Raw genomic sequence first — 23,792 nt, forward strand, 5'->3', positions numbered from 1 at the left:
GATCTTGTGAGATTCTTTATTTGTGTTTTGTTGGGTTTTTTGGTGCAGGGCAGCACTTTGTGACAGCACTGAGTTTCAGATGTATTCATCTGCGCATAGATTCATGAAACACATGGGTATTTGCCAACTTTACAATCGGTAAACTTTATTTACAGCCGATTCAAGATCATAAAAAAAAAAAAAACTCACCAACACTGCGTTGCGACGCACACCACTTTCAAAAATTCATACACGCACGTTCACAAACACAGGATAGGAAAAATAATGTACAAAAGACAAATCTCTGATGAAAGTCGTTGAAAAACGAGGGCGAGGGTGTATTGCTTCAGTAGTGAGAACCATGCAGAGTGGACACGTGACTGATGAACAATCCACCGCAACAATGAGAAACCAGTCAGGAAAAGTCAACATGGTTTTTATAAATTAAATGAAATTTAATTAAGGTATCGTTTTGGTTTTTCTGGGCTCATGATTAGTGAATCATGGCTGCTCGCGCTATTGTAATAACGCCACTTTGCACAGAAACCCACAAAGCATTTTAAAAACATTTCATACAAATGAAACCACAGGTGCATCTCAATAAATTAGAATTTACTGGAAACGGTAATATTTAGTCAGTTACTTCAATACTGATGAAGTTTTAAGTGTATACAGTTTTCAATTTTAACTGCAAATATGATGTTGTAAAATATGTTCGAAAAAGTAAAAAAAAAAAAGGATTTTATGAAATATTGTAAAGATTTGATATCCTCCACCTATTTCATAGTTTATCAGCTAAAATGATAAAGAATCACAGAAGGCTTGAAATATTATCATCTTTTGAAGTGATTGAGAAAAAAAAGTAAATTTTATTCTAATTTGTTTTGATGCACTTGCATGAAACTCACTGCACTGTCACTTCACACAAGCAATATTCAACACGCAGTCAAGCAGACCACATCCTTCACTGCATGGGTTCTTTTTCTTTTTACAAGAAAAGGAGGAAAATCTGCATTTATTTGCCCTGGACCTTTACAACATATACATACGAGTGGCTCTGACATCGTCTGCTCGACTTTGACCATTTACTGACTGACCCGTCACATTTGTAATCCAAAATATAGTTGGCAAAACAACCAAAATATTTAGATAAAAACTAAATGACTTAGAAAGGGAGAGATTACACATATGGTGAAAAATCCCATGTGTGATCAGACCCAGAGCACAGGTTCAATGTGGCATCCATGAAAGGCGGCAGTAATTTCCCACAACAGATTTCAAAACGAAACTACAATCTTTTCATGATTAAACTTTTTGAGATTCAGGGTTCCCCCCCCCCCCCAAAGACAATGATATGGGTCAATCCCTGCGCTGCAGTTAGTGCACGGAACTTCCATGCATATATCTGAGCACTCTCCACAGACACAGATTCTCCCATAAGTTTGTCCCACAACTGAGCAACTGCAAAATCTCACCATCAACTACTGAGCCCAGAATAGCCAGGCGAGAATCATCTGTGCAGAAACAGCGCAGCAGCAACAGTCCTCATTTCTCTCCTTTCATAGCACCTGAGTATCGGACGGATCACACTCCACGATGGACCGAGTACTTCCCTAATCTATTATGTTGCTCTCTGTTACAATTTAAAGCCCAGGGCCCGTAACATGTATTGTAGCCAAGGCACTGGATTCCCTCTCCCACAGGCTCAGACACTTCAGTGTAATTATGCAATGATGGATCAAGAAACGGAAATAAAAGCGTGGTGATGATTTATCAAAGACGAGACTGTGGGAGAAAAACACTTCCACACCCACATAAGAGGAGTTCCTTTGGATGTACTGGATGGACGTCTCAGCAGCACTGGACAAATAGTGGTTTCTGTAAATGGCTCGGAATGGGAAAAAAAAAACCCAACAGCGATAGAAATATGAGCAAGCACAACAGTGGACTAACCAACCCCTTTCCTTGCCCTTTTTATTGCATTTTTGTTGTTTTTTTCCCCCAGTCTGCTAAACCAGCCAAGCAGACAGAAAAAAAAAAAAACTCTTCAGTCGAGAAACCAGCAGGCTATTCCGAGTCCAAAAAAGTGTCTTTGTCACTTTTACGTTAGTCTTAAATAGTGAAGCTGCTCAGATGTTCAACCGGCTCCTCCTCGGCCAGAGCTTTGAAATTGGGAGGCCGTTTTAAACTAAAACACTGAGCCAAGAGCCACATGCCTTTTAACGTCTCAGATTTTGTTGGCATACAGAGTCTCTTCGTCGCTTTCGCTCTCGTCCTGAAACTCGTGGGCGAGCAGCGATTTCTTGGAGCCCATGGAGGTGAGCCGGATCTCGTCTTCGTAATCGTCGCGGTGCTGCCGCAAGCGGTGAAAGCCGTCTTTTTGCCGATTAGACTTTGCTGCACATACGCACCAGATGATGCACGCCGTCACCACCAGTGCCGTCATGGAGGCCGCTGCCGGGAAACAAAGAGAAATGCAGAGCTGAGGCGTTCTGCCGTCATGTACACAGACTGAGGCTAGGAAGGAAAATAATAGTAAAAACTACTTTTGTCTTAGTGACACTTACAAGCCAGAGAGTTTCAGAAGATGATTTTTCCCCAAATGATTTAATCTTTCAAGTTCCCAGAAGTCATGATAAAATTTAAAGAGTTGATTTTAACTGGAATTATTATTGTGTCAAACGGTACCAGTAATAGTTAGACTGTATATAAAGACATTTTAAATTGAAAGCATCTAATTGAAAACTTGTGCTCTAACTGCAACAACTAAAGATTAACCTGAGAAAAGATGCAAAAATATCATAACTTTACCATTTCAAGCTTTGCATTGATCATAAAATGAACTACTGACCACATTAGAGCTTTACCAACACTAGTATATAAACTAAAGCTGCCATAGTCAAAGAAGCATGAGCAACTAATGTGTTGCCAGGAGAGTTCGCGCAGTCAGTGACAAAGAGACTCCTGGGTGATACGCTTACCTGCACTGGCCACCACAAACTCTCTGGGGAGGCCCAGGATGCTGTTGTCCATGTCAAACTCAATGATGATTGAGCTCGCAGCTTCATAGGAAGACACCGCGACCTGCAAGGCAGCACAAAACACTTTAAACTCCAATGAGCACGTTTCAACTTCCTGAATCCCTAAACGTGAATCTGTGTGTCAAACGTAGAAGCGACACTTTACTTTTGAAGTTCCTAAAAACATGTTTCAATTTCACCCCCACCCGCCAGCTTAATTTTGAAGTGATGAACAAAATGCAACAAAAAGTGAAGAAGTACCAGATCTCTGAGTTTTTCCCTGTCTGCTGAGGCTCTTCACACAAGTGGAGTGGTTAATTACCTTATTAGCAAGTCTCATGTGTGGCAGGTGGGACTGCTTAGTGTGATCTGGTCAGGATGTCTTGCCTGTCTGAAATAGTGCTGGCTAAAATAATTTGCTGAGTAATAATTTGGATGAGATCGAAATCTCAGGAATCTGAGACATAAGCTTCAGTAACCTGCCTGAGTATTTAAGTGCAGCGTGTTAAAATGGGAGCGCTACATTCAGAAATCTGGAAATAAGGATTTCAAACTCTAATAAGTGATGTGGGGCCTGAAAATACACCTCAGGCTCTGCAGCTACAGGGTAAGTGTACCTCTTCATTCTGTTTTCCAGTACCAGCAGAGGTTTACGTAGGTTTTCTGAATATACTAAGTCTAATGTAGCTTTTACTTCCAGAGGTATGAGATGTGTACTTATGAGCTCAGGCAGAACGTTCGATGCCCTAAGAAGTATGGCGAGTCAACCAAGAGGAGGAAATTCGTGCCTGCTTCAAGTTGTGATTTGGACCATGTTTCTGAACAGACAGAAACAGACTCTCAGAAGCCTCTGGATGATAGATATAAAAGAAATGCTGCCGTTCTCCCAGATCTCAGTCCACCGTGCAGCAGCAGCAGCAGCAGGTTCGACATCGAGACGACCTCCAGCACTGCAGAGACGATCTCCAGCGCTCCTCTACTGATCCACGGGTTCACAGTACCACAGTACCAGCAGACGTACCACTTAGTTGCGGATCCTCTGCTCTTCTCTCCTCGCGGGAAACCCGCAGCCTACAGTCTGAAGCTGGGCCGAGTCATCAAAGAACGTCTGTTTCGAGAGGTGGCCTACCCGCTGTTTCAAGATTTGGAGCAATCAAGTGGAAAAGTGGAAGTGACGGAGAGGTTCTGCGTGCTTCGACCCACACCTCACATAGACGTCAACTGATGACCCTCATTTCCTAAGACAAGATTATCCAGTTCTTTATCAGCACCTTTTTTTTTTTTTTTTTTTTTTTTTATTCGAGTTCCTGATGTGGGTTGTTCACCATATTTTAAATAGCAGGTAATATGTTTGAAGTTAAGCTGAAAATGATGTTTCTCTTTTGCTGCAAAATTAATAATAAGGAAGAAATAATAAGCTATGAAGTGTCAAGTACATTTCAAAGTGGGAAATATAGTCTCAATCCATTAGATTTTCTAGTTTGCCTCAACTACAGGATTGCTGTGCTCTGTCTGTGTATAATATGAACACGAAAACAACAACATGCTTCTTGTAAAAACCAGGCCGGAGTTTCTCTAACATATAGTTCCAAAATCCAGACTTGACTTTTGTTACACTGAATATTCAAACCCTAACAAACTAGAAACGGGCCTTAAGGCCTTTTTATATTTTGTAAGTTCTGTATATCAATGAACCATTACATTTGATGTTGACTGCTATCACATACAGTCTTGTACATTATAAATGGCCACTTCAAAAAATAAAATGTTTAACCTAAAACGAGCATAGTCTCATGCATTTGTTGGCCACATTGTAATATCTGCCAAACTCTGACATGACTGAAATACAATTTTTCTTTTCCGAAAACCTCAATATGACTCAGGCGATAATGCTGAGGCTAACAAAATGCATCTTCCATCCTTTTGTCACTCCATGAGGACTAAAAACAACTGTTCTGATGACATTAGAGGGCTACCACAGCTGTAGTTTCCTAAATAAACAGCATATAACCGTACCTTTTGATGTTGTTGCTGGTAACCATCAGCTAAAGCTCGAATATTGTGGTTGCCAGGAGCCAGGAGTGCATGGAAATAGCCGCCTTCTGTTGTTACAACCTCCACTCCTTCGCCGAGCACAATGATGGCCCCGGCGATTGGTTTCCCACTCTTGTCTCTCACCAGACCTCGCACCCCTTTATGGACCTGGGTGGAGATTTAAAAGAAGGAAAATGAAGCCTGTGTGTTGGGATAACTCCCAAAGAGTCTATTATATATCTCTACATGCCATTTGGACATTTGCTGATATAATCTTGTGCCCTACCTCCACCAGCATGCTTAGGAGAGACTTCTTGTTCTCGGCCCAGAGTGTGGCCAGCTGCTCGGCAGGGGGGAACAGGCAGCAGCCAGTGTACACTGTGATTTCTGGACAGTGGCCAAAATCCATGCTGAAATCCTGGAAGGACACACAACAATAATCCTTTAATCAATTGAAATTCTCAAATAATCACATAGCACACACATGGTCAAAACATTTTACAAAAAAAAAAAAAAAATGTCAAAGACACAAATACTGCAAAGTGGAAGTGTGCCAGTGTTTACAAAGACTCACCTTCATGCTCCCCATGTGACTTTGTCTCTCTGCTGCCCTCATGACTCCATCTGGGATATTGCCCACTGTGTTCCAAAATAAAAGTTATCTATTAACTACTGTAACAGTTTTCATTGGTAATATTTAACATGGGAAAAAAAACAAATATTTAATGAACATACTCTGCCCACCATTTCCATTGTTGGAACATCCAGTGTCCCCGAGGTGCATCTTGGGGTGGTTGTTAGCGTACATGGTTGCTAAATATTTCAATGTCCGTTCATTAGCAACTGGAAAAAGAAAAAAGAAATATAACTTAATACACGTCTGCATAAAAAGAAGCCTTGATATGTTAACAAGGGAACAAGTTGTTATTAATTCTAAGTTTCTTTTCCTTTCAAGATTCAAGACCACTTTTTTTGTAATTCAAGACATAATGTCATGTCAAAATGAAATTACTGGCATGGCAGTGTTAAAAACACAGATTATAATAAACAAAATGAGTGATACAAGAACAAAATCTGGAATTTCGCATGTAAAACTTAGTCAAAGTTTTCTGTGAGATCTGAGGAAAATATCTGAAGTTTTGCTGGGAAGCATTTTCATTAGTAGCAGCATCTTTACATGTGACATGATTAAATAAATCTAAATGACTGCAACAACAAGTCTCAACAGTTTATTTTTTTTGTTTTTTTTAAGGATATGGTTTTGGTGTATTGTTGTCAAAAACAATATTTCATTGCAGAAACTATTGATTTATCTAACACCAATAGGCATTTTTTGACTGGACGTAAGAGCCTACAGACACAAATATAATCTGTGTTCACTGATCTCCAACAGCACATACTAAGAATAGTGATCTAAAAAAAAAATAATTAGATCAGGTCTATAAATAGGTCTGTTTTCTACACAGTGGTATTACCAGTCTGCACAGGCTTGTCATAAGGATAGGTGGCAACGAGGGAGCCTCCGTCCAGGGCAACAGACAGGGTGAAATGCTTATCCAGGATAAAGTTCATCATTGCTCTGGTCTCTGGCTGGGCCTCCTCCTTTCGCTGTGATGCATTACCTATAGAAGCAGAAAAAACAGTGAGACAGAAAACCGAGGTTTTGGAGCAGCCTTATGATGATGCTTTACATTCAAATCAAATCCTGAATCTGCCAATTTTATGTTTGTATTTCATATCTGTTAAATAGATATTCACAGCGCTAACCAAAGAAGTCTCGGTCCAGATCTCTGGCGTTGAAATTGGTTAGGCCCTGGGTGGATGTGCACTGCTTCTCAATAGCCTGCTCAAGCCCATCAGGGTTCACAGAAGGCACGATGAAGATCTGAGTCTCATTGATCAGCTACAGAAGGAGGAATTAGAGGAAAATGTTAATTACAAGCCAGGGCAACATACACACTGTATATACTAACTATTTACTGTCTTTGTTCAAAAGTGTGAACAGAAATGCCCATTGGCTTGAGTGCTTACCATTAAAACTAGATCTCTTTCTAGTATGCTAAAAACTAATATCAAAATTTGTAAGCACACGTAAGGTGACGGACAAGTGGTCCTTCAGAGCAGAGGACACCAACCCCAAAACATACAGCCATTGTTATCTTTACCCGTCATTAGTTTAGAGAACAGAGGGTCCTGGGAGTGATTGTGTGGGCCCCTATAGAGGCCCACCCTGTTTACCAACTGGGTGGAGTCTGTTTGTGTTTACAAGAAACAACGGGATTTCATTAAGCCTAAACCTTCAGGAGGTCTGCGATTCATTCTCCAAGATGTTAGGAACCACCTCCTCACAGTTTCTACAGAAAAGTCTGAGCAAGTGTATTTAATACATAATTATGCTGTTTGGATGGCAAGGAGTAAATACAGATTTTTAATCTGTGAATTCACTTTATATTTTGTTGTGCGAGTGATAAAAATGCCTCTGTATTTTAATTCTTCCTTATTGCACGGTCATGAGATAATAACAATAATAATAATAATAATAATAAATGACAGTAACACTGTAATTAGACTCAGTTGTTGAGGCCATAAAAAGATTGCGCGATACAATCTACAGTAGATTTGTGTAAAAAAAAAAAAGCTTTGGACCTCACCCTGGTGATCGCTGAGTTCTTGCCATAGTTGATACACAAGAAGGCTGCAAACTCCAGCAGCAGTGCTGTTCCCACCGGGGCGTTCCCATGGATCCCAGCTACAAAGCGGATCTTTGGCTCTGATGGGTCGACTTCTCCTGGGTTGTTGGAGATTTCCAAAGCCCAAATGTTTCGGAACTCCACACTTTGGCCTAAGCTGAAAAAAGAAGAAAACAAAAAAATACAGTTGTACAATATTGTAATACAAAATCTTTCAACAGCAAATGTTATCATGGTGTCAAAATAGGTTGATCTGCTCAAATCCAAAAGCAACCTGCCTGTGCAAAAATGTAAATTTTGGAAAGTTGAGTGTGAGGCCTCGGAGAAAAGCAGAAAGGTCTTTGGAGCGTCTGTAGTGGAAGTTGCTCTCTGTAGCTGTGCTCCTGACCAAGTCCTCCAGACCTTGACCCAGTGACAGCTCCTTGATCAAACTTTCAAACTCTCTCTCCGATGGATTCTGGGTGGCTTGAGGTCCGACGAGAGACTGGCTGTTGCTGTCCGAGTGCAAACGAGTCAGCCTAAAGTCCACCACCTCTGCTCGATCTTTGGAAACGGTGGCGTAGATTGTCACAGGGGTGTACCTGGAAGAGGGATGATATGAAGGGATGATGAACAATGGTGGAACAGAAATACACAAGACATGTCCAAGCCCATTCTCAGCTCTTCTGAATTAAAACTGTTACCCATCGGCAGAGGCAGTGATGGAGTAAGTCCCAGGGATCAACAGTCTCCAGTAGTCTCCACTAGAAGCCGTGGTGATGTTGTGGTCTATTCCAGCCACACTGATGGTGGCATTGGGAATTCCTTTACTGTCCCTGATGTCCGACACTGTGCCTTTTACTCCCATGTGAACCTAAAGAGACAAATAACACAGCCAATAATAGTTGGTATATTTTTGTAAGCGGAAAGATTAAGAGAATGTGTTTGTTACCTGGTTTATAAACTGAAGCAAAGCTCGTCGGTTTTGCTGCCAGAACTGCGGCAGTTCTTCAGCTCTAGGGAATTTGACACAGCCCAGCTCAATGGTCACTTCAAAGCAGTTGGTGTTCAAGTAGTTCCAGTCCTGCATGCCACCTGGAGAGAAAGAGCTCCTTCAGACATCAGACAGTTGAAGGAATCCAACGAAAGCCACAGAGTGAGGAAAGTTGATGACTGTAAATATGGTTGTCAAACCACTAATGTTCAACAGGCAATCATTTGGATTACAGTTTAATCATGTTTGGAAATGTGGGCAAATCACAGCCTTGTGACCACTTACTGAAATCCTATAATAATCTGCTCGCTCTTTATGCAAACCCCCTCAGCAACCTAGTCTTTTATTAAACAATAAGCTGACTGCCCCAACAATCCTGACTTGGACAAAATAGCCCCAAGATGGACAAATTAATATATGTGAATAACTTGTTCCTCTCTAGGACCATTATTTTATACATTCTTGTTATCCCCTTTGTTCTCTATTTGTGTTTTAAAAGTAATTGTATCTTGTTTATCTGTTTTAAATTACCTATGTCATATTAATATCTGGTTTTAATCAGGCTACAGGTTGAGGTTGGGAGTCATTCTGTGCAGAGTTTGCATGTTCTTCCTTTAAGTGTGTAGGATTTTGTGAGATACTTGGGTTTTTTCCCGCTGTTTAAAAACTCACAGAAACTGTCCTTACACTTGGCACTAATAACCATTGTTAATATCACTTTTAATAAGATGTGTTTTCACCCTTCATTGAATTCACTGCATTGGCAAAAAGAGGTCCGAGCAATACTTAACATCGACACATCGAAAGACAATGTGGATGAAGTGAAAATATAAATAGAACAGTGTTTTAGATGAAGCGACAAAGCATGAAAGGTGAGGGCCATACCAGGAACAGTGTACCACTGGGCACCGTTGGTGATGCCATCCTCAAAGTATTCACCAGGGTACAGCTCTGCACAGGGGTGTCCTTTGTGCATCAGGCTGTTCTCCTGCGCACACAAGGAACAACCAAACAATGAGCGCTGTTGTTGAGGCAGTTTTTCAGATCAGAGATCAGATTTACAAAAATAACCATGGAGATTCAACAAACACTTTATTTTCCGACGTAAAACACATAATCCCACAACTAGACATTATCTCTACCTAAAATAGATGTCACAGTGTCACTTTACCTCTGAGTAAGCTCTGGCCACCTGCTGAAAAACCTTGTCATCAGGAGACCTGCTATAATGACTTATCCCCGCTTTATCATCATCATAGGGGTAGTTGACGACCAAGGAACCTGAAAACCAAAACACATAGCTAAGACAAAAGAAAGTCTATAATATATGGATATATTATATTAAGATTACACTACTAATTAAAACTGAATATGAAGCCAGAACTTGAAATCATTTCTAATGCTTGTATAAGCAGACTAAAACATGCCCATTCATGATATCAAATGTGGTGTGCCCCAAAGGCTCAATTTTAGGCCCAAATCTTTTCAACTTATATATGCTTACACTTGGGGATATCATCAAGGAACAAGGCTAATTAAATACCTTTATAATTTGAGTTCATGGTTCTTTTAATGGTTTTTAAAGGTTTTGATCTTGCGGCTTCTTATCTTACAGATTTACTTTTCCCTTATGAACCATGGTGACTCCTCAGGTCCCCCAACACCGGCCTCTTAATAATTCCCAATCTTAATAAAAAAACTACAGTAAGGCTGCTTTCCAGCACTATGCACCTCATTTATTAAACAGCCTGTCAGAGAGCCTGAGGACTGCAGAGAATGTTCATGTTTTTAAAAGACCTCCCTTTTTAATAAGGCTTTTGACTTATGTCCTCTTATTACATTTTCATTTATTTTCGATTTGTATCCCTCCACTTTTACCCTGTAAAGCACTTTGTGCTGCATTTTTTGTAATAAAAGTGCCATATCAATAAAGTTTGATTTGAAATGTTTCTTCTTTCTCTCTCTCGAGGAAAATTCAACTTTAATGTTAAAGCATACATAATATTGCAAACTGTAACCAATATTAACAAAGTACTACACAAAAAGACAGTTAAAGCATTGTCTAAAAGGTTAAAGACATGCCTCCATGTAGATTGGCTGACAGGACAAAAGGAATGCTTTTCAGCCAGTTCATGACTGCGAGGGTCTCCGGCTGTCTGGGATCCGTGATGGTGACAAACTGGTCTGGGAAGTTACGGTTCAGGTCAAAGTTGTTGCTGTTGTTGCGACCGACATAGCCAACTATGTCACCTGTAAGGGGAGACAAGATGAGTTTTCCTTCATGTGAAACTAATGCATTTTCTAGCTCGAGGACAAACTGTATATCGAGACATCAGCTCCACCTCCCCCACACTACCGCCTACATGTCAGCGGCAGCTGAAGCCTCCATGAAATGAAAAAATACAGTTTCAAAAGTCTTGAACAAGAGATGTAGGTATGTATAACCCACAATAAGCAGGCAAAACCACCATCGCAACAGATGTGTAACAGCTGCTCCTTCTATTACACAGAGGAATTATTGTAACAGCAGTGCTTGAAGACTATCACAAAGTACAGGGAAAAATAAGGAAACAGAGCTTATTTTTTCCAAATAAAGCTACATTTATATAAAATGTATTCCACATTTTCTTTTAAATATTGGACATACAGCACCTTAAAATCTTACAAATGCACCAGTCACTTACACTTGACCCATCACCCAACACTTAAGCCTTTAAAGTTCACCAGGGACAATTTTTTCTGATGGTTTTGGTCTCAAGTTACACCTATGAAATTATAATATTCACAGCTGGATTTAGTGTTTGTAAACAGATAACCTTATATTACACGCTAAAATTGTTTCACTAATGAAAAAACATCCAATTTAATGCTGCATTTGGAAACGAATCTCCGTCAACTTGAATGTTTCTTTGATTCTTCAAGTTTTCCCCACACAGGAATGCAGACGAACCCGCTTTCAGCCTTGTTTTACTTAAAATGGCAGCAAATTTCATAGCAGTTCGTTGGTACCGCATACTTAAGAAACACTCCCTGAAAAGATAACATTTTGTTTAAGCTCAAAAACATTCTACTTTTTGGACGTCCTAAAACAGAAGTGTTAAATCCTGGACGTGAATGCCAACTGTCAAGGATTTTTTTTATATCCTGTTGTTTTTTGAGAACTTAATTAATTACAAAGCTCAGCAGAGAGCCTGATAACAAGCTGCTATTTGAAAGGTATATCGTATGATAGGGATGCAGGATTGTGCACCTTTACAACCAGGATTCAACATATCTGTTTAAAAGTGTTGTTTGTAATATTTGTTTGGCATACTCTACTTTTCAAGACTCACACTTTTAACTTGTAAAGAAAATGCCCTATAACATGATCTTTTAGGAGTTTCCAGATGGTGCCCCTTTGTCATTACTTCACTGCTTTTTCTTTCTTCTTCTTACCTTCTATGGATACCTCATAACCATCAGGGTTCATAGAGGGCATGATGTGAATGCGGGTGTTGTTGACGAGATGCGTGACCTCCGGATCAGTGCCGTAGTTACGGCACAGGTACTCAATGAGGTTGAGCAACAACTCTCGACCCACCACTTCATTGCCGTGCATGTTCGCCACATACTTGAACTCGGGCTCACCTGGCAGGGAATCAGGAGTGAAACAGACAATTAAAGAGTTGTACTCCCTACTTGTTCTTCATTACACGTGAAAACGATGCATCATGACACCTCCCACTCAGACATACCATGCTCGTGAACCTCGGGGTTGTCAGAGATGACCATCACATAGAGCTCACGCTCTTTCACGGAGTGGCCAATTTGGTAGAGATGGGTAATAGCGGGGAATTCACTGCTGTACTTGCGCAGAAAGAGCTCCATGTCCGCAAAGTTGTGGTGACGGAATTCTTGCGGCTGGATGGGCTGTACAGATGGAGACGATGACGGGCTGCTCCTGTTCTCCTCAGAGAAAGCTGACAGAGTCTGGGTGGCGTTAGACGACTTTCTGGTGGGAATATCTGAAGTTGTAGTTGTAACAGTGATGCCACCTTCAGTCTCTCCAACCGCAGGTGGCAGGGTGAAGTTGAGTTTACTGGCTTTGCCCTCCGTGACCTGCACACTGAAGGCCGTCACTGAAGTGTACCTGCGGGCAAAAAGAAAACATACTCAAAGATGTGAATTCTACTTTGAGTTTAACATCCACAATGTCATTACTTTAGTTTCCTTTGAAAAAAGTTCACCAGAAACTCAATGAGAATTAAAAGCAAAGGCATCAAACATAAAACCCCGTTCATCATGGGTCACTGCAACTTAATTTAAGGTCTAATCGTATTCTTGTGTGTTATTTTTTTGATGAATAGCCTCTGCTAGTTAAAACGAGATATAGGAAGTATAGTTAATCATATTTCTCACCCTGGGGCCATGGCTGTGATGTTGTAAGTTCCTGGCAGCAGGAGGCGGTAGTAGTCGCCATACTTCCCTGTTGTCAGGTTGTGTTGAATTCCTTGCACCACAATACTAACATCACTGAGGGCGCCGCCACTGATCGCATCTTTCACAAAGCCCCAAACACCGATGTGCACCTGAAGAACGGTAGAACTGTAAGCTTGAAGATCAGAGGACTGAGTTCTGAAGCAGGTTTTGTTCATGGCAACACATCCAAAACACACACAAACCATGTTGCTGTTTCTCAACATGATGTTAATTATAAGCTCTACCTTTTCCATGTAGGCTAGCAGGGACTCCCTGTTCAGATCCCATTCATTATGGAGCTCAGAAGCAGGAGGGTACTTGCAGCAGCTCAGCTCCATGGTGATTTCCAGGCAGTTTCCATGGAGGTAGTTATAGTCCTGCATCCCACCTGAATACAGTCCAACAGTGCAAGAAACAGAGCCAAATGGAGGGCCAAAGAAAGGTTTAATAAAAATTATTTTTAAAAAAAAGCAAATAATTAGGTATAATAATCAAAAATGTGATGTGTATAAAACATGTCGATAAACAAAAGCTTTTCAGTTGGAGCCTTCTGGTGCCTGATCAGTTTATAAACAGAGAAACAAACTATGTGGAAAGACTTGAGCCTGTCTTTGTCCTCTCAGGGCCATGGTTTAAACAGAGTGTTTGGTGTGGCAATAAGCCATGACATCTGCCGTTTGCCAGTCATCTAACCCACCAGTAAGGCAAACAGCAGCACACAGGCTGTTCAGCTGGCCATCCCTGTGGAACAACAGCAGGCAGTCAGAGGCTCCCTGGATGGAGGGTTGCCATGACTGCCTGCTGAGCGCCCACTGGAACCATTTCCTCATTTTTTCTTCTTTTTTTTTTTAAAGCATGTGAAAGAGCTCACACAACACTGAAAATAACTTCGGCAAGGCAACCGTGTCACATCGCTCTCGATGAGGAAGGCAGAAACCGCAATACAAGATAAAAACAAGTTATCTTAACACACACATTTTACTTATTCATCTTACACGCCACATGGTTACACTACATTCGGCAGTGAACTGCCAAATAACACAAGTCTGATAAACGCATTAGCCTGAAGGTCATATCACTAACTTATTTCGAATCACAAGGACACTTAAAAAAAACAATCATTACAATCTATCCCTCTCAAGTTCAGGAATAAATAAAAAAAACACTGCCAAGTGAGTTGTGGTAAAGACTTAAACTTCGAGATCAGACATACAAAATACACACCACAAGCACGAGTTCTTCAAAGTCATTCCCGGTCAAACAGCAGCAGCTTGAAACTTTAGCCAGTGACTTTCTGACGAGTCATTTGACTGAAGCAGGAAAAAGGCCAAGACAGCAGAACTAATAAGCTTTTGGTAATCATCAGGCAAGTTTTAAAACGTCTCAGTTCAGGGTCAAGCAAGTTTACAACCCCTGAACAAAAACAACAACAAGAAACCCCACCAGACTTTATGCAATAAGTCTTAATGTTTGTAACGTCTATAAAAACATCACATTCTAAAGCAAAATCCCTGTATGAGACGATGTTTATTTCATTTGAATACATTAAGTTTTAAACATTCACAAATACACATTTACTTGTTCTTTGTTTCCACTGCAGTTCAAAAGGATCATTTTCTTCTTCGTTCTGTCTGAACAGCATCATGAAATCATTCATAATTTTCCTAAAACACTTTGCAGCATGTTGGCCGTAGAGTAATTTATCAATCATAAACTAATGGTTGCACACGGAGGACTGCAGACACTGATGTTAGATGTGAAAACAGCTGGGTTGGGGAAATTCCCTCACGACTTTAACCTCAGAGGCGCCAACAGAGACAGCAGGGTGCCAAGCCAACCCAAACATTACATTGGAAATAACTCACTTGTTAACTATGAGCTAATAACACAAGATTTGCATTTAACTGCAAAGCGTGTGGACATTTGCATCCAGTCTCAACATGACATCCCGGATATCATGCTTTGCCTTGAGCTTTCAGTGGCTTTAAGAAGTTTAAACAAAATTGCGTGCCATTGTCCTATTCAAATGAAGGTTTGAATAGCTCATGTACAAAGAGTCTGAAAAACAAACAGAGACTACAGGAACCTCAACCTTAAAGATCCTGTTCAAGTGCCGGATCCAGTGGCACACCCTAAACTCAACAGGAAACCGCCAGTCAGGCAGCAGAGTTAAAGTCAGTGCTGGTAAAAGTGCGTCCATGAAACCGCACGGTGATGTTTGAAATGCTGGGGAGCTTCAGGGAGTGATGCAATCCAACAGATGTACTCTGCTTATGGTCAAACCCTTCAAATGATCATCATAACTAGTGATTTCCCGCAGTATAAGCATCATGCGACCGAGTCATGCAGTGAAGCAATATGGTGATATGAGCTGTGAACACACTCACTCACCTCATCAGCCCTGACACAATACAGTCACATATCTCTGTTATAGTATTTACAACACTCAGTGTAGTACTCGTGTCTCTTGGCAGCTGTTACCACTTGAAAAGGAAGCCTTATTTTTCACATATTATTTACAATGAACAGGCTCTATAACATAATTTAATAAGTAGCTTAGCAAACACTATGTTCCAATAAAGATCTTTACAGGCTCTTTAAGAACAGAAAAATGTGTTCTCTTTTCCTGAAACTACTACCTTGGCAGTTCTTGTAGCTTGCTCTCGAGTTCTCTTGTGGTGTCTATCAGACATGTGATGGTTAATGCAAAAAGCAAACAAGGCAACTTCGTTTACTGTTCTTTTCCATCTAATATCAGACCGCCTGAGCTTGGGGTGTTGCGTTTCTTTTGTCACCTCAAGAAAACAAAGAGGTTTCCCTGTTCTTTCAGAGAGCGTATTGAGCTTCACTCCATCCCACAGCTTTGAATGAACAACCTATAGACCGCTACCGAGTGACATCAGGGTTCATGCGATTTATGTCCATGCTGCCATATTGGAAGACAAGCCAGCGAGAAAGAGGAGTGCCTGTAGTGGAGATGGTCAGAGAATTGTTAAGGTTAACTTTAATGCGGTCATCGGCTGTTTAAAAAAGATCCTCTTTGTTTAACCCACCAGAGGGAAAAATGGAAATAGTTTTGCTCAAATCCAGTGGCGTTTCTATATGTAAATACTTGATGGGGCAAGACGTGAAAAGGTTGTGCACTGGAAATAGCCGATAAAAAAAAAAAAAAAAATATTCAATTGGAAAAAAAAAAAGCCAAAATAGGGAATTCAACCTGGTTCTGCTGTTTCAAAAATAGAAATTCCTCCACTAGACCACCAGCAGGTTGCTGGTTACCTCCAGTTTCTCCACTAAAGTAAGAGTTTCAAACTCTTTAAACTTCAAACTCCTACTCCTGTAAATAATCAACCTAATTCATTTCTATTCTAAACGGTTTGTTAGCTTTAGCTGGGGCTTCGGGCTTCAAGCCCCACTCGGCATCAAAATCACGTGAACTGAATGAATGGAGCCACAGCTTGAGCATGCACACTTACACTTTACTGCATGCAATTCACACTGCATTGTGAGGGAGGGGCGAGCCCCACTAATGCACCACCGGTGTGGATCAGGAGGAAACACAGCCTGAAACAGCAAGGAGACCAATAACCAGGGAGTACAGTCCTCACACAGTAATTACGTGTAATTTAGGACATTTTATTCACGGACTAGAAAATATTGTAGATAACCTTAAAAAAAATTAACATACTTTGCATGCAGTTCTTTCTGATGACACCCCTAATGACCAGTCGCCCCTGCTAAAATCAACATTATTATTTTCTATTTCGATTTTTTACTGAGGTTAATTTGAATACTTTAGAAACTTTCTCTTCCATTTCTCTACATTAAGTTCTTCTTTCATCACATTGAAAATATGACGGACCCAGCCACACACTAACTGATTGTATGCGTCTACGCTTTTGTTGGCTTTGAGCATTTGAAGAGAAAACCAGATAACTTACTATGTATGGATGGTCGGATGTCAACACCTCACTCCCACTCAGCGCCAGTGTATTCATAAAGGTCAAACCTATCAATCATAGCCAGTTTCTCAGCATACCGCTACCTTTCAGCAGGTCCAGTGTTTGACAATAGTCTAGCATACATAGATGAAAACAAACGGTCACCAATAACCTAATTAAAATATACATATCACTGATGAACCAGCTGCAAATTACCCACACTATCGCTAGCTTCCAGGTTTGTTTTCCAATATGGCGGCATATTTTTATACTTCCGGTAGTGTCACTCGTAGCTGTGGTGTTAATTATTCGTATGGCTGTGATTTGGTCATCGGCATATTTACACATTCATACAACAGTGAAAGAAAGAATTAGAGAAAGAAATATTCCTAATCTCTTAATTTGTTCCGTCTCCACTAATACAGAAGCGCCACTAATCCACAGAGAGATTGTTGCTAAACAGCACAAAGGTTTTTCGACACGATTCTTTGTTACTGTATTTCTACATTTCACTCCTTTGATTTGTGTATTTCTATTTGTACATTTCTAATCCATGTGCAACCAAAGACGCTCGAGAAACACCCTTGCCTAAAGTGTTATGTTGGTAAGCTTAAGTTTGCTGGGATTGGCGTCATTACTGACATTTGAGCTGAGAGGCAGTGATACAATGGACACTGTTCCTGTGTCATGATACTGGATCATTACGTTCATAAAAGCTCACTTCCAAAAGTGGAAATTAAAACACTTAAACACAAGTAAGTGCATAACATTTTTAAAAGAAAAAGCTGCAGTGACAGGCTCATAAAACCTTGGGTCAAACTCACGTACACCTGAATTAGACGGCCAAACAAACATGACCCAGGCTTCCAGGTTATACCCGATCATGATTTCAAGCTCTGGCTGCCAAACAAAAAAATCTACTGTTCCCGACTCCTCGCGCTGGCACTTTGCCCGGGCCACTCATTATGCCACACAAAGTCCTAAACGTTTTCATCATCTGCCATTAGCCCACTTACAGCAGTCACATTTGGTCCAATGGAACATGAGCAGATCCCAGTATTGTCTATTCAGCTCTTTTATGCCTTGTGGTGACTTTCTAGCTTCATTAATAGGCCGTGTTGACTATGTGGACCTCGGCTGTATAAATGCTGGCCTGTTTTAGTTGAGAAACCACAAAAAAAAAAAAACTGTGCAGTATTTTTAAAGCCTTCTTGTGCTTCTAGTTCCTTGTGAGAGAAACACTGCGGTCCAGGCAGACAGTCGGTGAATAATCTACAGCTCCGGTTACTGAAGCTTTTAAAACGAATGGCGTCGCATGCATTCGTGTAGTGTCAAGGTCAACATGATCCGCAACAGAAACAAACCCTATTTCAAAAGGAATTCCATTAGCCAAAGTAAGTTACAGTATTTACAATAAACTTAGGTGGGTAGACACAATAAAACACCTTAACCCTCATTTCCCACATAAAAAACTCCTAATCCCAATAAAAGTTTTTTTAAAAAATCATATTGGTAATTCATAGTACCATAAGTTACGAGTTACTTATAACATTAAAAAAAACTATTCTGAGATTTACTGACCAATATATTTTGAATTTTTGATGAGAAAGTAGGCCAGCAATTCATGAAGTATTCACATACAAAAATAACCGCAGCACAAGAGACATGTCACTTCTTTGAAGCTATGATTTTTCTCAAGGCAAATGTATGCAAACAGAGTTATCAAATAAAAGTAGCAGACGTCATGCAGTAATCACATGCTCCAGACACATTACAAGAGCTAGGTTGTAAAGTGGTCTGTTACGGGGTGAAGCCGTTTCTCAGCCTGAGTCAGACAGAAGCTGTACTATGATTGGCCGCAACAACAACAAAAATATTCTGACAGGGTTTATGCACTCCGGAGGAAGAGTCATCCCCGAGGGATTTTAAATGGTCACAATCAGCTGTCTGCTGCTCTAACATTTAGTTAATAACAGGCTTGCGTGGACAAACGCAATGAAGAGTGCACTTTAAGCTTAAGCGTTTCAACATTTGCCGCATTTTGACATCAAGCGAACTCAAAGCCAGGCCACACTGCATCGTCTTAAAACAACTTTTTGGTCAATATCCGTTGCTGATACAGGATTAAAATGGGTTCAACAGCTTGTAAACATGCTTCATTGGGTTTCATAATGATGGAAAATCATTAAGTCAGTGTGTGGTGTGTACCAAAGAAATCTGTAGAAAAGTGGGTCTTTAAAGACTTCTTGAAGTCTGATGAAGCCTGTAGCTCCAACCAAAGAGCTGTTGGTGGACCAAACATGGCACGTGATGAACTTCAGAAGCTCAGTTTCATCACTGCTCTTCATTATTGATTTGCACAATGCAGGAATTGACTCTTGTGGACATTTGGAAATTGTGAACCGTAGCTCAATTTTTCTCTTTTTCCAGCTTTGACCATGTGACTGCACCACAATTGTACACAACTGGTATGTGAAACACTTTAAATCAGTGGCTGGAATGTAATGGGGAATGCCTGGTTTGAAGATTCACATTTTGTTTGCAATGATCTAAGATGGAAGAAAAATCAGTTGAGGCTCAAGTTGATAGACCTTGGGTCCAGAAAACATGGAGGCAATAGGCTGATTAAACAGGTTGTAACGCCAACTGTACCAAACCTAGATGGACTGCGAATAATCAGATATTGAGACGGAACATTCTCCACTTTTTAGTTGATGTGATATTAAGAGTATACACTAAATAAAGAGTCCATACAAACACCATCCAGAGAAACTTTTCTGCCATCCATGACAAATCTAAAGGTTTAGTGAGCGATTACAAAGGCTCTAAACGAGATTTTCCTTCGAACCAACATATATAATCAAGGAAACATATAATCTTGGTTTTCTTGTTCAGGGACAAATAACAAGACCAGAGGTTGAACCACATGAGACGTTATCCATGGAGGACAATCTGCTATGTCTTAGGACTCCTCTTGTTTATCCTGAATGTTCTGAAGGTCTTTCATAGGCATAATGAAAATAATGCTTTTTTATTTCCTATGATCAACATCAACAACTTGTGGTTTTTCACAGTAGTATGACGACCCAATCACAGAAACTCAGCATTTCCAATAATGAAACTTGCTTCTCTTACCAGGAACATCGTACCAATGTGCCCCATTGGTAATGCCATCTTGAAAAGTCTCCCCGACACTATCTGGACAGTAGGGCTGACCCGTCTTCATCACAGGGTGGTTCTGGGAGTACGCCAGGGCTAAGTGGCGGAACAGAGCGTCGTCCGCTGACGGGCTGTAGTGGTTCTGCCGCTGGTGGGAAGCCGAGTCATCAAAAGGGTAACTGGCCACCATAGTGCCGCCATGCAGATTGCCCGACAGCACAAACCTAGACGATGGCAGATTCAAACAGGAGCAAGGAGAGTTTTACAGATTTACGGAAGTCACTGTACAAACAAAACAACGTAAAGAGATAAGAGGAAAACATGAAATCTGCCAGATGAACCTCTGAATTATTGAAGTCTGACTGCTTATTCCACACATCATCACTCAATCGACACTATAACACAACAGCAACTTATCTTATTGGCTATTTTATTGTTTACGCTTTTAGATTATTGTGTTTTCATACTTTTGTTACTTTTCATATTTTTATTTGAATGCAGTCTTTATGTTCCACTTCATTTTAACACTCATTCTTAGTTTCTATTTGAATTGTTGTCCCCAAAACGATTCGTCAGTATTTATTTTGTCTCGTCAATTTATCCATCTTCTTCTAAGATGTGGATGAACTCGCATCAGAAGTGCTTTATAGATAAAGTTTGGTTGATTGAGGAAGTCATAATACAGATGTGATCTCATGTTGTACTGGGATACATTTTGGACCGTATTTTAGAAGACGGCATTTTTTATATAAACAGATTTAAAACATACTACTTCGGAGCATGCTGTAGAAAAAGGCTGTGATACAAATTTAAAAGGGACTGTTTTGCTCAGTTGTCCTGTAGCTGCCTGCGACTTACACTAGATTAATAATTGTGCACAAGTAGTGCTTGAATCTGATCTTATCCTCAGTCTAGCACACTGCTACATTATGGAGCCTCAGCACATGCTGTTCTTGTAAACTGAGTCATACCTGTTAACCACTGAAATCCCAATAAAACAGGAGACAGCGCATTACCTCCTTCAAACATAGAAATGAAGAACGATGGTGACCGTAGCAACGTGAACCTTGTTCCCCTCAGTCCAACCAGTCCAACCAGCCGGGTAGAAATCCAAGTATGAGTTTTCTAGGTTTCACAGCCATATGGCATATAACAGGGGTCTGCAATCTTTATGACCATAAGAGCCGTTTTTGACACTCGCCAAATCAAATTTAGCTGGAGCTGTTAAACATGTTTAACCTTATTGATATATGAACATGAACTCCATCATATGATGCATTTATGAAGTTTTAATTGAAATCTGGGATGGTAAACATTCCATTACATTTAAAGCTGTTTTTGGCAGTTTCTTGCCCCATAAGCCATTTTAATTGTGTGGGGTTTTTTTAACACATCTTTTTAGCTTAGTGTTAAAAGGCCTTTTGAAAATTACTTTGAGTGTAAATGAAATGGAGACAAGATCAAATGTTTGTTTAGGTATAACTTAGTGAAAAGAAGTGCCAAAGAGCCACATATGGCTGTCGAATCCTGCCTCAATACAAGGCACAGCATGGAGATTTGTGCAGATTAACTTAGTGTGTTTTACAGCAACACTGACACGTTGCCTTGGCAACAAAACCCACCACAGCTGGACCCTTTTGTCTTCAGTGTGCTCAGACATATCAAGCTACAAACTCACTTTTCCTCCTGGATCCACTTGATTAGAGCCACGACCTCTGGGACTTTGTCCGAGTCCACAGTTGTCCCATCGTACTGGTCAGGAAAGCTCCTGTTCAAGTCCATGTCTTTAGCGTTGTGGCGACCCCCGGCGTCGCCGCTGCAGTCCCCCTCATTGGACCTCTCGAAGCCGTCGGGATTCATGCTGGGCATGATGTAAAGATCCGTCAGGTCCACCAGCTCAGTGACACGCGGCTCCACGCCGTAATTGGCCAGCAGGTACTCCACAAGGTAGACCAGCACCTGCCTGGACACGGTTTCGTCTCCGTGCATGTTGCCCACGTATTTAAACTTGGGTCTCCCCGGCGTGTCTCCGCTAGGGTCCTTGGTGATCCGCATCACCCACAGCTCCCTGTCCTCCACGGACCGCCCGATGCTGGACAGGTTTGCTACGTGGGGGTATTTCTGGGCTAAAGACCGTAAGCGGTCAGTCAGCTCGACATAATTGTAGTATTTGGCGTAGGTTTCCTCCACCGGGGCTGCGATGCTTCGTGTCCGGTGCAGCCTGGCGTCGCACCGGGACACAGCGAGCAGGAGAAAGGCGAAAAGTGACAGCCGCACGTTCAGTGTCGTACACGGCTGTTCCGAAATACGTACCATTTTGGGTTACGGTCTATGGCTACACCATCCGGACGTCTGGCTTGAGAACGCAGACCTCTGAGGTTTGTTTTGTGCCTCTGCAAGAGGAGTGTTTTGTCTGTCGGGGCCAGTCTGGCCTGACTGTTTCCATCTACTTCCGCTAACCTCAGTGAGTCAGGGCCACGTGATGACGTCACATTTTAAGGTGGGCTGGGAGAGTTCCACCTTAAATTTCGTAGTATATTTTTAAGTAAAATGAAGACAAATAAGAGTATTGTGTAAAAATGAATCATGTACAGTAAGTTATTTCAACACGTGTAAGATATCCAAAACATCTCGTCAACCATTTAATTAAATTGGTTTTTAAAATAATTCATGGCATATTTATTTATTTATTTGTTATTTCAATTAATTTAATATTTAAATATTAAAGTAGTAATTTAATGGTGTATTTATTTATTCATTTAATTTGGGAATTTTTAGTCCTTCATAAAATATAGTCAACAGTTAAAAAAATGTCAAAAACAAAATTGGTATTCAATGGTTTTCAATGTTTTATGCTCCTGCATAATTTCCAGATATGAAGTGAATAATGACTTTCTTTTCGTGAAGAAATAGCTTTTGTTTTGGTTGTGAAACTTTTGATTTTACTTAATTCTTTTCAGCTTGATTTTTTTTTAAACATATCTTGATACTATAACAACAGCAACTCTATTTTTATTTTCATTTTTCAACAATACTTTATATGCACAAATGTGTGAACAGTAACTCTCTTTTTTTGCTTTTATAAATGAAGGGAATTTGATCCTGAAATCTTTTATTCTCACCAATAGGAGACGGAAGGATCATGATATCCGCAAGATGGTGTCTTTGGCATACAGTGATTTGTTTCCATTTAGATTCTAAATGGACTAAATTATATTATGTAATCATTGTAGTTTTTGGTGGTCGTACCTGTGACCTTCCCAACACTTCTTCCCAGCTTGACTTTGTTTTAACTGCCCACCTGTTCTCGGGCAATGCTTGTCCACTCTAAAAACCCTGGAACATGTTGGATATGAACAGTTCATCCACAGGCTAAACCCACTCGTTATTGTTGTCACTTGGATGAACTAGTGTACGAAGCAAAAAGCAATAAACTACATTGTCTATTCAGTAAATGTGATTTGAGGTTTAGTTTGTGGACATGTCACATTGACCTACCACTCTTTGTTTACCCAGACTAAACATTTTAGTAATAATT

The 23,792-nt window shown here is 40.5% G+C and overlaps 1 protein-coding gene across 2 annotated transcripts; it reads right to left on the bottom strand.

The window, feature by feature from the left end:
• cpda (carboxypeptidase D, a) lies at positions 1 to 22,720 on the bottom strand. Of its 2 annotated transcripts, none has more exons than XM_080459444.1 (21): positions 21,933 to 22,720; positions 20,231 to 20,478; positions 13,400 to 13,542; positions 13,095 to 13,264; positions 12,431 to 12,825; positions 12,132 to 12,323; positions 10,779 to 10,946; positions 9,868 to 9,977; positions 9,582 to 9,684; positions 8,655 to 8,797; positions 8,407 to 8,576; positions 8,002 to 8,304; positions 7,685 to 7,880; positions 6,801 to 6,936; positions 6,509 to 6,655; positions 5,778 to 5,876; positions 5,608 to 5,672; positions 5,320 to 5,451; positions 5,016 to 5,201; positions 2,961 to 3,063; positions 1 to 2,433 (listed from the first exon to the last, which is right to left on the bottom strand). In XM_080459444.1, exons 1-21 carry the CDS (start codon positions 22,568 to 22,570, stop codon positions 2,207 to 2,209), a joined length of 4,074 nt encoding a protein of 1,357 aa, XP_080315570.1. In that variant the 5' UTR covers positions 22,571 to 22,720; the 3' UTR covers positions 1 to 2,206. The 2 variants fall into 2 exon arrangements, with proteins under 2 accessions (XP_080315570.1, XP_080315569.1); XM_080459443.1 differs by having other exon boundaries at positions 2 to 2,433; positions 5,769 to 5,876.
• Between the last annotated feature and the right edge of the window lie 1,072 nt (positions 22,721 to 23,792).

This window comes from Lipophrys pholis (genome assembly GCF_963383615.2).
Source record: "Lipophrys pholis genome assembly, chromosome: 3".
NCBI lineage: Eukaryota > Metazoa > Chordata > Actinopteri > Blenniiformes > Blenniidae > Lipophrys > Lipophrys pholis.

Coding starts and splice junctions, on each gene's coding strand:
- cpda (XM_080459443.1), bottom strand. CDS start 22,570: ATGGTACGTATTTCGGAACAGCCGTGTACGACACTGAACGTGCGGCTG. Junction 13,265..13,399: donor TGCTAGCCTACATGGAAAAG/GTAGAGCTTATA, acceptor ACCGTTCTTCAG/GTGCACATCGGTGTTTGGGG. Junction 5,673..5,768: donor CAATGGAAATGGTGGGCAGA/GTATGTTCATTA, acceptor TTTGGAACACAG/TGGGCAATATCCCAGATGGA.